At 39.2% G+C, this 13558-nt stretch overlaps 1 protein-coding gene across 2 annotated transcripts in view; it reads left to right on the forward strand.

The window, feature by feature from the left end:
* Nucleotides 1-13558, forward strand: part of PHLPP1 (PH domain and leucine rich repeat protein phosphatase 1) — a 132887-nt gene that overhangs the window by 93717 nt on the left and 25612 nt on the right. For both annotated transcript variants that reach the window (XM_017828774.1, XM_017828773.1), the window contains exons 5-9: nt 3809-3955; nt 4497-4727; nt 5960-6162; nt 7798-7858; nt 9718-9813. In XM_017828774.1, the coding sequence (XP_017684263.1) occupies nt 3809-3955; nt 4497-4727; nt 5960-6162; nt 7798-7858; nt 9718-9813 (738 nt within the window). The remainder of the gene's footprint in view (nt 1-3808; nt 3956-4496; nt 4728-5959; nt 6163-7797; nt 7859-9717; nt 9814-13558) is intronic.

The following is a 13558-nucleotide window of genomic DNA, read 5'->3' on the forward strand; positions in this document are numbered from 1 at the left end:
TTAATTGTTTTTGGTAAGAGTACAGCAAGACCAGTTTTGTCAGATGAGTCTATTATGGCTGCATTTCAGTGATGGGGTATGACCAGTTTGAATATACTATTCCCCTCACTCCAAACATAGTGGAACATAAGTGCTGTACTGTGTAATGGAAATTCCTCTGCTGTTTACATTGGGTAGATCTGAATTTGAAATTAGCACCTCAGTCAGTTCATTGCTTTGCTGCGATACAAACTTGTCTTGTTATTCCCTCTCTTCATTTTGTGTATGTCAAACTAAAGCCACTCCTGATGTGGCAGCTTTGAGATTAAGTGGGCAGTTTTTGGCTCAATTACGGCAATTAGTGTTCAGTCATATTGCATGTTTAAACCCAAGCTTTGACATGTCAGCATTTTGCTCCATCCTAAAGTAGGGCTATTTTTGCTCAGAGAAATGAGTGATTATATTTTGGTCATTATAACAGAAAGCTTAATAAGCTAACTGAGCATAGTACCTGGAGAGATGTTGTTCTCCAGGTTGACTTTTTTTAACAAATAACAAGTCTGGAATCAGGGAAGAAGGGAAAAGAGGAAGGAAAGTATGTGTGTGAACTTGATATGAGGCTATTATACTGTCATGCCTCAAACGAGCAATTTTGTGCCCTTTCTTCTTTCTAGCAATGCCACATGGGCAGCATTGATGCATGTCCCTGCTTCTGATAGGAGTAAAGATTTGGATGTGAGAAAACAGTAAAGGTGTTGCTCTGTAAAATCTATTTGAAGCCTGACACTTTGCAAACTCAGCAGCAACAGAAAACTTGTCTGTAGAATACTTATCTCCTACCTTATTTATATTGATGCTACAAGTGATACTGGCATGACTGACTGTAAACCTGTGTAGATATAAGAAGCGCTATAAACAATTCAGCGTCTTAAATGTGCGGCATGGCAGTCCTCCGTAATGGAGGTGCACCAGCCCGTCTGTGATGTGGATAGTTGGAAGCAAGTGGCCAAAGATGAGAGGTAGGCTTAAATCTTAACTTTGAGCAAACGCCTGCTAGTTTGGCTCAGTAATGGTCTGTACTTGACAGTACTCCATGAGAAGAAATGCGGCTTTAGCATTTTGTAAATGAATGTGTTTATAAGAAAGGAAAAAAATATCTCTTTCCGGACAGATGTCTTATATTAATCTCTTAACTTGTGGTGTCTGTCTTTCAGCATTTCTTAAATGTGGTTTAACAATGAACTTTAATTTGTGGATTTTTTGATGTACGCTTCTGTGTGCATTGTTTGGCTTTTGTATGGGTTATCCAATACTGGATGTACTCACTCATCTTCTCTTACACATTGCAAGGAACTGTTAAGCAGTTCCATTTGTGTCCTTCGTAATTAGATTACTCACAGAAGACCGTTAATAAGCACACATTACAACATACATTAGGGTAGTAGAGATGTAATACAGATACGCTGGGGAGGGGAAGATTCCCCCTGCCTCTGCTTTGACCTGGGACAGTTAAACAAAAATGTGTGCAGAAAAACTTGAAGCTGAACAATGCATTGATGTTAGTCATTGTATTTCTTAGCTTCCTTTGCCACCCACTGCCCCAGTCCTCTTTCCTCTATTATTCTGATCTTCTGTAATTTTATCTCAAGATTGTATTTGAAGTCTTCTGCTAGATTGTTAAGTGTACAAAATCCCTGAGACTATCCTTTTGAGACTACAGAGTGGCACAGGTAAAGGCTGTAGCCTTGGTGTGATTGTTAAATGAGTTCAATCTTTTTCGTGGTTGACTTGAAAATTTGAAAGGTTACATTTTGGTGTTTCTCCAGCAGCTTAATTATTTTGACTTAATATGCCCTTAGTCTTTACTACTAGTTTTGTACTTACCTAAATACTGGAAAAGAAATAATTCTAAAAGCCTCAGAGTCCACTACTTGGAGCACTCTTCTTTGTATTTGCAGTTAACTTAGAGGAAGATGTAGGATAGCTGTTCCACTGTAGAAACACCCCAAATTTCAAGGCAGTATATCTGTGGCCTAAATCTACAGTTGTCTTCAAGATAAATGTGAGATTGTGTGTTTCAGTTCTAGGATTAAGATTTTTAGAACCCTTCTCTCAAAATAGAAGAACATGAAGGTGTGGTATTTAAAACATACTTCTTTTTTTTTCTTTTTTTCTGGCTAGCAGCCCTTACTAATATCATCTAGCTTACCCTAGCCTCCTTTTTAGTTTACAGTTCTCCCTTTAGAGATAGATTAGTCATTGTTTCTGTACAGTAGCATTTTTTCCCCTGCAGCACTAATTTTATTGCAAGATTTACTTAAGCCTCCATCTCTGTTCCAAACTTCTTCTGCCTCCAGCATGGCACAGGGTGTTTAAAATCTGTGATAACTCTGGCAATGATATTTCCATTTTTTTTTCTTCTGCCATGGTTGCACCAAAATACCAATAGAGAGTACAGCATTCCCTTGCTTGCTGCAAACGTGTAAATGTTATGTGTGTTCACAACCTGTCTTTGGGGCTCAACAACCCTCATTGAAATACGATAGGAAGGTGCTGGTTACATTTTCACACTGAGTTTTGGTCAGTGACATGAGTTTGATTTAGATGATACTAAAGGTGTGTGCAAGTTGATTGCAGTAGCTACTAGAGATTTTTAAGTCTTTGTTGTTAAAACTTTAAACTTTTCGTGCTTGATGCATTTTCTGTGTATGTTTTCTGGTTGGAGGACAAAGTTCTCTGAGGTAAGAATGTGCTAGGGTGATGCAGAGGCTATGGATGCACAGGCACATGCTGTTGGAGATTACTTTCATGTGGAATAGCAGCACTCGTAGGTGCAGTTTTGCTTCCATTGCCAAGTTATATAAAAGCCTGCTCATGCAAATAAAGGACTTGAGCCTTAATGAAGGGAAAATTAAGTCCAAATAAAAATGTCCTGGTATAAACTGTGCCAGAAAAGAAACTTCCTCCCGTCTATGAGAATCTAACACAGATCTTTTCATTCATCCTTTTACTTGCCTTTAGGCATACCTCCCAGTGGTTGTCAGGCAACCATAATAATGTTGCTGAACATGCAGGCTGGCTAATTGGATTGTCCCCTTCTTGGGATTTTTGTTCAAATGGTTTTGGTCATTTTTAATAGGGCAAACACATGCAAGTTGCTTTGTTGGATGATGCGATAAACCAAGGGGCTTTTAAGAGTTCTGTGGCATGTCAAGGACAGAATTTTGACACCTGTGCAAGCTTTGACATTGCACTTAATCAAGAGCATAAGAATTTGCCTCTGTCACTACAGAAGCTTTGCTAAATTCTGTTTTAATTCAGCACATTTCCCAGTTGTATTCAAACCAGTCTATTCTAATGAGAACTTTTGGTTGAAAGGCAAACTTGACTGGACCTGAGCAGCACTACAAAAATTTAGTGTTCAAATAGGCTGAGAATTTCCTGCACCTTGTAGCCTGCATCACAATGGTAGTTTTACTAGGGAAAATTGCATTCAGAAAAACAGCAGTGTTTTAGTACAGGGTGAGATGCCACAGAAGTGGCATATATCATAAGAACAGCAAGGGTTTTGTTCTTTGTTACACTCACTGGAAAATATATTTAATGTGTTGTTCAGGAGGGCCTGTTTCTCTATGCCAGCTTGATGTGAGTAAGAACATTTCTTACAAGGGATGTTGAACTTGAGTGTCTAGTAGTTTCCCTGGTTATTCTAAGCATATAAGCTAAAAATTCATGTGATTTGCATTTATATAACCAAACTTGCCTTGTAGTAATTATTGCAAGGCAACTACTTACTTGTTTCCTTTTATTTTTTCTTATCTCCTTTTAGATTCACAAAGTTGAAGAGCCTTAACCTTTCCAATAATAATTTAGGAGACTTCCCACTGGCAGTCTGCAGTATCCCAACTCTGACTGAACTCAACGTGTCCTGCAATGCCCTCAGAAGCATTCCAGCAGTTGTAGGCGAGATGCACAAGCAAGTACTCTCTTAAAACCTAACACACACAGCCTGATAATAAAAGCAACAAGCAGTTTCATGACTCTACATACTCTTGCTATGAGAAACAGTTTAAACTTACTGGTTTTTCTCACAGCAGACTGGCTTGTAGATCCATATGGAAGCAGTTGTGGATGGAGGGAAAAGCACTCTTTGTGCTTCGAAGCTCTTCCAGTCCTCAGCATTTGAAACAAGGGTCACTTTCATGGTGAAGAAAATCTTTAAACTTCATTGCTTATGTGCTTCAGCTGTGATACAAGTTGCAGTTCTGGGGGTGTTTGAAGATACAACTGTCTAACACAGCCTACATTTCATAGTTGCCAAAGCTTTTAATTATTTGGTGGATATCTTCTGTAGCAGATGTTAAAGCATTATTCTTTAATGTTTTTCTTTCTGCTGCCCTTTTTTATATTGCATGTCACTGTAACTGCAGCAGATTTGTGTGTTTATAGGAAGGAAATGTGATTTAACAGGTCATTCGCTTTCTTCACTCTCCCTTCCCCTCCCCCACTTCTAATAGCTTGCAGACATTTTTGCTGGATGGCAACTTTCTCCAGTCCCTTCCTGATGAATTGGAGCATATGCATCAGCTCAGTTATGTGAGTCTGTCCTTCAATGAGTTCACTGACATTCCGGGGGTTCTGGAGAAGCTCACTGCCATGGATAAGCTTTGTATGTCAGGAAACTGCATGGATACCCTGAACCTACAGGTGTTGAAAAGGATGCCTCATATTAAACATGTGGATCTAAGGTAGGTATTAGGAAAAGGGGGAAGAATAAGTAAGCCTGAATTATTGATGTTGAAATGAATTCTCCTTGGCTATCAGAATAGCCCCCGGGTATGAATCTCTTGTGTTAGTTCACTGAACCATGTTTCTGGTGGTGTTACATAACTTGCAGTACTTGCCGTGACTTAGCACTCTTCTCTGAGGAAGTAGAAGCATTTAGGGGGGTCAGAAGGTAGGAGGATGAGTTTTGGGGGAAATAGTGGTCGCACCAAAAGCTCAAACAAAACAGAACCTGGAACACTGGTGATTCCTGCAGTTCTTGTTGCTGCAGTGTTAATATAATATAGATGATAGTCCCTAACCCAAAAAGCTTCTATCTGAAAGATGAAGCTACTCTGGAAGTACAACTGTTACACAGAGGGCAACTCTTCAAAAGCAAGAGCAACAGCAGAACTGTAGATATTTATCCTTATCCTTGCTCAGCTTATCCTCAACTGGCTTAGTGGACAAATGGAAGTTAGTATACTGATTTTAGTGTTCTGTTCAGAGCTGGGAATTTGAACTCTTTGGAGTGCTCTGCAGTCTCAAACATTGTTGGGTTATAGATAATCTCATTCAGGTGTAACTTGCTGAGTATTGGCAGTGTCAATGCACTGCAGTGAAGATGTGATTAAAATCTGTTCTCTTTATCTGACAGACCCACTTGTCTTGGGTTTTTGCTTTGTTTTCATTCAACACCCATTTTTAGGTCTCTGACTTTGCTCGCTGTGAAATGTGAAGAGGTGAGAAGCAAATGTATGGGAATTCATAAATCTCAATTTGGCCTTTCAGTAAGGCAAGAGTCTCCAATATGTGCAGGCTTTTCCAGCACATGCTCATGACAGAGCAGCAGGAACTGTAGAGGTTTTGTTCTTTTCCAAGCTATTGGGCACAAATAACAGACAGATCATCTTTTATTTTTATAGACACAGTAACAATAATACTTAGTTTCTTGCAGAGCTTTTCATAAGTAGTTTTCAAAGTAGTTTAGAAAGGAGCCCGGTGTCATCATTCCTTTGTCATGATGGATAAAGCAACAGAGTGGATCCATCCTGTTTTCGAATACCATAACAAGGGGGAAAATATTAAAAATCAACCTTGATCAGAAGGTAGGCTAGTTTAATCCAGTGCAGCTGATTTATTTTAGAGTGAGCATTGGTTTGTCAGCAGGAACCTGCCACATAACTACAGTTAATCTTTTTTTTTTGTCTGCAAGATTGAATTCAATTAGGAGATTGGAGGCCGATGAAGTAGATTTTCTGCATCACGTGACCCAACTAGATCTGAGAGACAACAGACTTGGGGAGCTGGATGCAACAGTTTTTAACAATGTTGAAGTATTACACTGTGAAAGGAATCAACTGGTAACCCTCAAAATCAGTGGATATTTTCTCAAAGCACTGTACGCTTCCTCGAATGGTGAGTGCGTTTTCAGGGCAGCTGTGGTGTTGTCATCTGACTTCTGTTTTCATACCTGGTTCTCTCTGGGATGCTTGTGGAGTGCAGTGCACATAATCAGGACGCTCTTGACATTACCCTGGATAAAAGGGTTTCACATGTACTGTGTCATGCTACTGGCAATTCTGGGCTTCAGAAGTGACTTTCAAATAATGCTGGGCTACTGATTTTGAGATCTGAAAACTGTGAAAACCTTACAGTTTGGGCTGAAATTCTTCTCTGTGTCAGTAGGGAGGGTACTTCAGTGTGTCATTTGTTTTGGTTTATTATTGTGTTGCTTTACTAAGGCCAATGAGAAATTAACTGCTTCTCCCTGCATTGAGAAAGTTTGAACAAGTGGCCATTTGTGAGACAAACCAAAACAATATATATTTTTTGCTACTACTTCTTGCTCCCTACTCTGGACAGAAAGCTACAAAATCCATGAGTAACTTCATTTGTATTTGATAATAAAAATAATGCCAGGTGAATAACTCCTGTGTTTCATTTATTGCATCTGTTTGATCTGTCTCTGGAAACTGCTATTACTTAAAATACTCAGTTTGCACCACCATTTTTATTGCTTGGAGTAGTTCAGTATGGAATAAAGAAAATGCAAGCTCAGAAAGCTATGAATTTGATGAACAGTCTGAACTGCCTTTAAAAGGCTGTCATCTTAGTGATATCCAAGCCTATACCTTCATTAAGTATTCATGCCAGGATCTTTGTAGCTAAGAAAAGTTAACATAATCTAAGCATGTGCTGCTCAATGTGGGCTGAGAATCCAAGTCAACCCATATCTTGCAATGAACTGCCTATTTGGTCTTCTTTTTTCTCCTGGTTATCCTCTCTTTGCACTCTCAGCCACCTTGTTTTAGTCTCATTTTCCAAAGAAACTGTGATGGTGGGTACAGTTTCATTTTAGTGCATTTTTCTGTAGGTTTAAATAAATGTCTGGCGGGTTTTTTTTAACCTTAATACTAAGTATTAGCTACCTAAAAACCTTAGGTTATGAACTGTATTTTTGATTGCTTCAGTAGTAACATTGCTAGCAGTAGTCAAGGTGCTATGAAAGGTCTGTAAGGCTGCCTGCAACTGGGAACTCCACAGGCATGCGAAGGCTCATGTAACGTGTTGAAAAATACTCTGGATCTTGCCATGACCTAGAGAATTCTGTGGTATCCTGTAACTTGCTGTTCCAGAGTGGGGAGTTTTCCTTCCCGTGTCTGTACCACTAGTGACCAGTGAAAAAAAGTAGAGCAGGTTTGTGACTAACTCTTCTGGGCAGAGGGCAGCAGAGGTGAAGTTACAACTCTGTGACAAAAATGGGAAAATGAGAATTTGCCGTTAAACTTTTAAAATCCTCCAGTTTCTCCTCTCTGATCAGTTATACAGTTTCTGTCATAACAAGTACAATGTACTGGAGCAAATGTACTAAGACCTAATAAAGAAACAGAACTGGGTTCACAGGGGTCCAGATCTTCAGAAATTTTTTAGATTATTGACTTGCTCTGAAATGTCTCGGTGTTAGCTCTTAAAGTAATTCTTATGGAACAGTCATTTAGGTGCAAATCTTTATCACTGTTTTTTGTTATTATATGTATTTTTTTCCCCTAGAACTTGTTCACCTTGATGTGTATCCAGTTCCTAATTGCCTGGCTTATATGGATATTTCTAGGTAAGACTATGTTTTTTCTTGGATGCGTGAAATATACATCAAAGACTCTTATGGAACAATGACATTCATTGATATCTTACTGGGTGGGAGCGGGGGCAGGAATTGGACCTTGGGATATGAAAAGACTGATTTTCAGAGTTAGAGCATAGAGCATGGGCTCCTTTTCTACTGGTCAGTTCTTCCCTTTATAGATTCCCCCCCTTTTTTTTTTTTTTACTGCCAAAGGCAAAATGTGCCTTTATAGTTAGAGCAAAAGAGTTTCCGTGATTTAAAGATTTCCTGTCTTACAGAGTTATAAGACGATGATTCAAACGTACACCAATCTGAGACATGTGCAGGAGTTACTTTCTGGATATGTCTGCATCGTAAGCCCAGCGTAGGTGATGGTTTGATAGTTTACTCATCAGTTTGGCAGCTCGTGCAGCTCATCGTTGTTCTCCGCAGCCCTAGCTGCTACAGAGATGTCTGCAGTTGCCATTTGAAGGAATACGTAAATTTCATCTTAATGAGGAAGGTGGGATAAGGGAAGAAATGGAAAAGGGGGTGTTTTAGTTTGTTTTACAATTTCAGGACTGAATCAGGAAAACATTTATACATGTGCTTAATGGCTGTCTTATTTAAGAAATTACTCATCTACATTTGAAGTGATAATCTCATTTATTAAAAAACCTACTTAAAGCACTCAAACTATTGCGGATGATCATAACAATTAGTGAATTAACCTGGGCTAGTGGCCATCAACTTCAAAGTTTCATCAACCCTGAGTTACCCACATTGTGCCCCTAAATGTAACACAGTGGTGTGACTAAATAAGTAATCTGTTGAAAAGCGATCTGTTGTAAAGCCGCATTCTCCATTTACGTTTGTAAGTGAAGTTGGTATAGAATGCGTGATTTTGATCACAAACCTCTTTTTGTTCTTCATTTCAGTGATGGCGTTGTAACTAAATGAGTGGAGTGTCTTTAGCTTTTTGGCTTGCTTGGAATTTGGGAAATCTGCTTGAGAATAGAAAGGAAGCTATCAGAGAAGAGAGATTGGCTTGCTATTGCATATTTTAGTTAAAGACTATTGCAGGAATAAACTAAAGGATACAAGTACATGATTGATTTATGGTCATGCTTTGTAAGCCTCCTTGTCCTGAACTTCAGGTCTGAGAGCGCCTGACTATTATTTTATGCCCAGTTTTGCTTCTGTGTATGCTGACTGAAATAGTGGTTATGTGAAGGCATATGCACACAATCTCCTCCATGTATCTGCTAATTTTTGTCTTTATAAGGCAGGATACAGGAGTGCCCCAGGTTGCCTTATCTGTGTGTTTTCAGTGCAATATTTGGAAAAACTTGCCCCCAGGACCTTAATTTTCAGAAGGGTTAGTTTCTGTGACGATAAATGCAAGAAGAGCAAAACAGTTGGCTTTAAAAATACACAAAAAAATTTGCTCTTTTCAGTGAGATAGCTGAAGAATGGTAGAGTGGATTTGGGGATTAAATTTATGAGAGATCAAAGAGGTGCGTTTTGACTGCGTAGGGTGTGAATATCTTAGAAATTTTCTTTTCCATGGAGAGACTTCATTTTTGATACTCTGATACTCTTAATGCTTCCATGATAATTTGGAAGCAGTTTTTTCCATTTTCTTAGAGACTGCACATGTAGGGAGGTAATAATGCTGTTAGTTTTCTTGCCCCTCTCACTCAGGACTTGACTGCACAGAAGGAGGGATGATACTATGTCATAGGAAACATGCTATGTAGCAGATTTGTTTCCTGCAGGTATCTGTATTTCCATTGAGGCTCTGTACTTAATAGCCTTTACATCTCGATTATCATTTAGTTACACCTCTTTGTGTTCTTTATTCATAGAAATCACCTGGAAAACCTGCCTGAGTGGGTGTGTGACAGCAGGAAACTGGAAGTGTTGGATGTTGGCCACAATCAGATACGTGAGCTGCCTGCCCGGTAAGTCTTCCACAATGTGGAACAGGATAAGCAATTCAGAAATAATTGCTGATTCAGTGTTTAGCTTGTTCCACTGACTGTCAGGGCTGTTTTATCTTTTGTTTGATTTTATTTTTACCTTGCGGGGTGTCGTCATGCCTCAAGCTTCCACCCAGCCTTTCTTCTTTTACTTTCATGCAGAGAAAGTAGTGCCTTTGAACTTCAAGTGGAAGTTTTGAAGCTGTTCATGTGGCTGTTCAGGCAGAAAAGCCCTTCATTTTTAATATTGAATATTAAATATTTACAGCTGTGGCTTTTCATGACAGTTTAGAGATCCAGAACTTGTAACTTAGTTTCAGTGATGCCTCAAGACTCCAGTTCACAGCCATGTTTGAGTGAAAAAGGGTTTAGGGAAGTTGAAGCCATATCAAGCAAGTAAACTCCTGTGAGTAGAGCAATTGCCTTCACTGCAAAGATGACCTCTTTTCCAGGAGTCTAAACTTAAAATTGATAAATACAAATGATAGAAAAGAAGTGAACAGGAAGCAAAATAGGAGTTTGGTTTAAATAATGAATGGGTCTTACTAAATTTTTTTCTTGAGAGACTTGTTCCAGGTGCAGTGTTGAGAATTTTTAAATTCCTGCCTTCACTGGAAGAGAATTGTCATTCTTGAGTGTTCATACACTTCAAAAGAAAAGTTGTGAAAGAGGGAGAACATACTAGCTAGGCACAAGGGATGAAAGTACATCGGGATATGCAGAGCCACTGAAGATGGTAGGCAGCTCGTATGTCATGAGCTATTAAATATTTTCCTTAAGGACTGTACAGCACAGAAGAGCATCAGAAACCAAGAAGGATAGTTTTCTGTGGGTCAGATGAATATGTAATGCGGTGTAAACTTGGCAATTTTAGTGTCAGAAATGAGGAGAAAATAGATTTCAGAAATGTGGGCAGAAGAAGATATGAGGAGATTTGCTGAGCAAACGAACAGGCTAACATGCAGACTATTAATCCCTCTGTTTTTTCACACCAAGTGAAACCATGCCTACTCAGAAGGTGGGGGTGCAAAAGTTCATTTGTCTTTCATTTGCACTTCATAACAGCCAGGGCTATCAAGGCATACCGGATATCTCTGGGAGATTAATGATTGGCTGAAATTAGGTACAGTCAACATCCCACTTGTCTCTCCTGCCATCTTATCATTAACCCCAGGAAAGAGCTTATCTTTGAAAGCTCTTCTTTGTAGTATGTGTATAGATAGCTTAGCTCCTAATAAGTCAGTTCAGTTTTAAGGCCCTGTTCCGTTCAAAAGACAGGCTTTGAAAATCTGTCAGACTTTAGGGAAATTTGGGTCTGGACTCAAATGCGAATGACTCAACAGTAGTTTGCACACCTAAGTATCAAGTAAATACAAGTGCTCAGTAAGTGTGTTTATGTGCATTGCTGTGTGCTTTTCTTTCTACATAGGATAACACCCTGAAAACCTATGAAGTGAGTGAGCAGGGCTCTCCTAGGAGGCTACTTGCAATTCTTAAACAAAAATGTTCAAGCCTTGAGTGACCAGTAGTTTCCTGGAAGGGTGAAGGTTGCACCTAATATAAACAAACTACAGTTGATGCTGTGTGTTTGCCTCTTGAAACAGAAAAATAATCCTTGAAGACGAAGAGTTGAAGCATTTGAGATAGAGGATTCTGTACTGATGTTTGTGTCAATTAAAGAAAATGGGAACAATGTCTTCTGGACCATAATACAACCATTTCAGCTTTAAAAGTACTGAAAAATAACGAAAAGGGTACTTAGTCTTAGCTGTGCGGGACAAATGCATAAAATTGATGTTGCCAAAGATTCCTCAAAGAGAAAGGAAATAAGAGTTGCCATAATGACCTTGTTGCCACCAGTGAATAGATGTCTATATGTATTTTTGTTCCTTTTTGTCTGATTTTTTAGAAAAGTCTATTTGTAGTCAACATTGTGTGCTCTTGAAGAGTTGCGTACTAAAGGAATTGGTTGAATGCTTGCACCAAACCACGTTTTCTCAGAAGATGCTGATGCTGAATGATGTGCTTGTCCTTAGAACTTATTGATTCCACCAAAACTTCCAGAGGGAATTGGGCAAGTGGGAAAGCTGCCTATATGGAAGAGTAGTCCTGGCATCCTGGTTCCACACCCAGTTTAAGAACGGGAAGTCCCAGGCTCATAAGGAGCTTGTTTAGTTAAATGCTGATGTTCAACCTCTTTTCAGGCAGCCCAGTTCCTTTGGTGCTTGTGTAAGTTGAAAAATAAGAGAAAGCAAAAAAAAACCAACCCCAAACCCAAAAACCAATAAACTCAAAAAAACACCCAAGACTTACTCAGTTCTTCTGAAATATGGAAAAGTGAAACATTGAATTTTTTGCCATGTTTTGAACTTTTAAAAAAATTTAAAATGGCGCTCCCCTCACCCATCGGAAAAAAACCCCAAAGTGATAGTTTGGTTTTTTTTGTCAACCAATTCTGCTTTCTCCTGCAATGTTTGGTGTTGACGGTACTGGCCATTCTTTATTAGGAAAGGAAATAGAATAGAAATGCAAATCCATAACTGAGACAGATTTTCAGGTAAAAATAGAGTGAAGCAAAAATGATTAAGTAACAAAAACATAATAGATAGGCTTTCGCTGTGGTAAGGATTTTTACCCTGTGTTGAGCCTTCTGGAATGATACAGCTGGGTGTTGACTTGTATCCATGGTCATAACACAGACAGGCCGGCCAGCTGAGATAACTGTTAACACTGGCATGCAGATACAGAGTATGACTGTATCTGTCAAGGGGGAAATACTCTGCGTACTTGATTGATTATTTTGGCACAATAATCCAATGACCTGATGTATTGTAGGGAAGGGGCAGGGAGGTTCTTTATGTGTATTTGGGTCATTGTGACAGAGGGAGGAAGATTTTTGCTTTAATGCTGAGTAATTTGAGAGTATTTGAATGAAACAGGTCAGCGTGTTGCATGGGCTCACCGGATTAAGCAGTACAGTAGCAGGCATATAAAGCAGGTGGCAGATGAAGAATAATCTTTTTTTTCTTAATTTACTGAAAGTGGTTTCTGTTCAAAATCAAGAGTTGCTCCATTTTTGGTGTCTTCAGGTGCAGATTTTAAACTCCTTATTATGTTGTTTATACTGCACATTTTAGCTATACTGTTTGACCAGAACAGCTATTTTTCTTTTTACGTTGCCCTCTTCTCCCCTCCCTTTCTCCCCTAGACCCACAAGAAATGGAGCAAGGGGGATGGGACTTGAGGTCATCTACTGCTTGTAAAAGCTCAAGAAAGTAAAGCCGATTAGATAAATTTCATTCGCCGTAGAACTGGAAAGGAGGCTTTATGTTATTCTGGTATTAACAGAAAAGAAAAATTGTGGGGGTGAGGAATTGCGTTGGATTATGAGTCAGCACATGATGAGTAGAGCACTATGAAGCCTGTGGGGTGACTGATGATTTTACCCCCACTTCTAAAGTTCTTCCATTAGCTAGGGGGATCCCACATATGCAGATTTCTGCAACCTATATTAGCAATTACCTCCTTCATGGTCGTGCATCTATATTCGTGTTTTATACAGTGCAGTAAAATAACCCTTTGTCACTACTTGCACTCCTGAATCATCCGCAGACCTCCTTCCCTGTCTCTGAACAACCTTTTCAAGAAGTTGGTGGAGAGTGGGAAGACATTTTTGGATCTGTGCGTAATTAATACCACGTCTGCTAATCATAATCAGTTGGCTGAA

Source organism: Lepidothrix coronata, unplaced genomic scaffold (genome assembly GCF_001604755.1).
Source record: "Lepidothrix coronata isolate B3197 unplaced genomic scaffold, Lepidothrix_coronata-1.0 Scaffold152, whole genome shotgun sequence".
In the NCBI taxonomy this organism is placed as follows: Eukaryota; Metazoa; Chordata; class Aves; order Passeriformes; family Pipridae; genus Lepidothrix; species Lepidothrix coronata.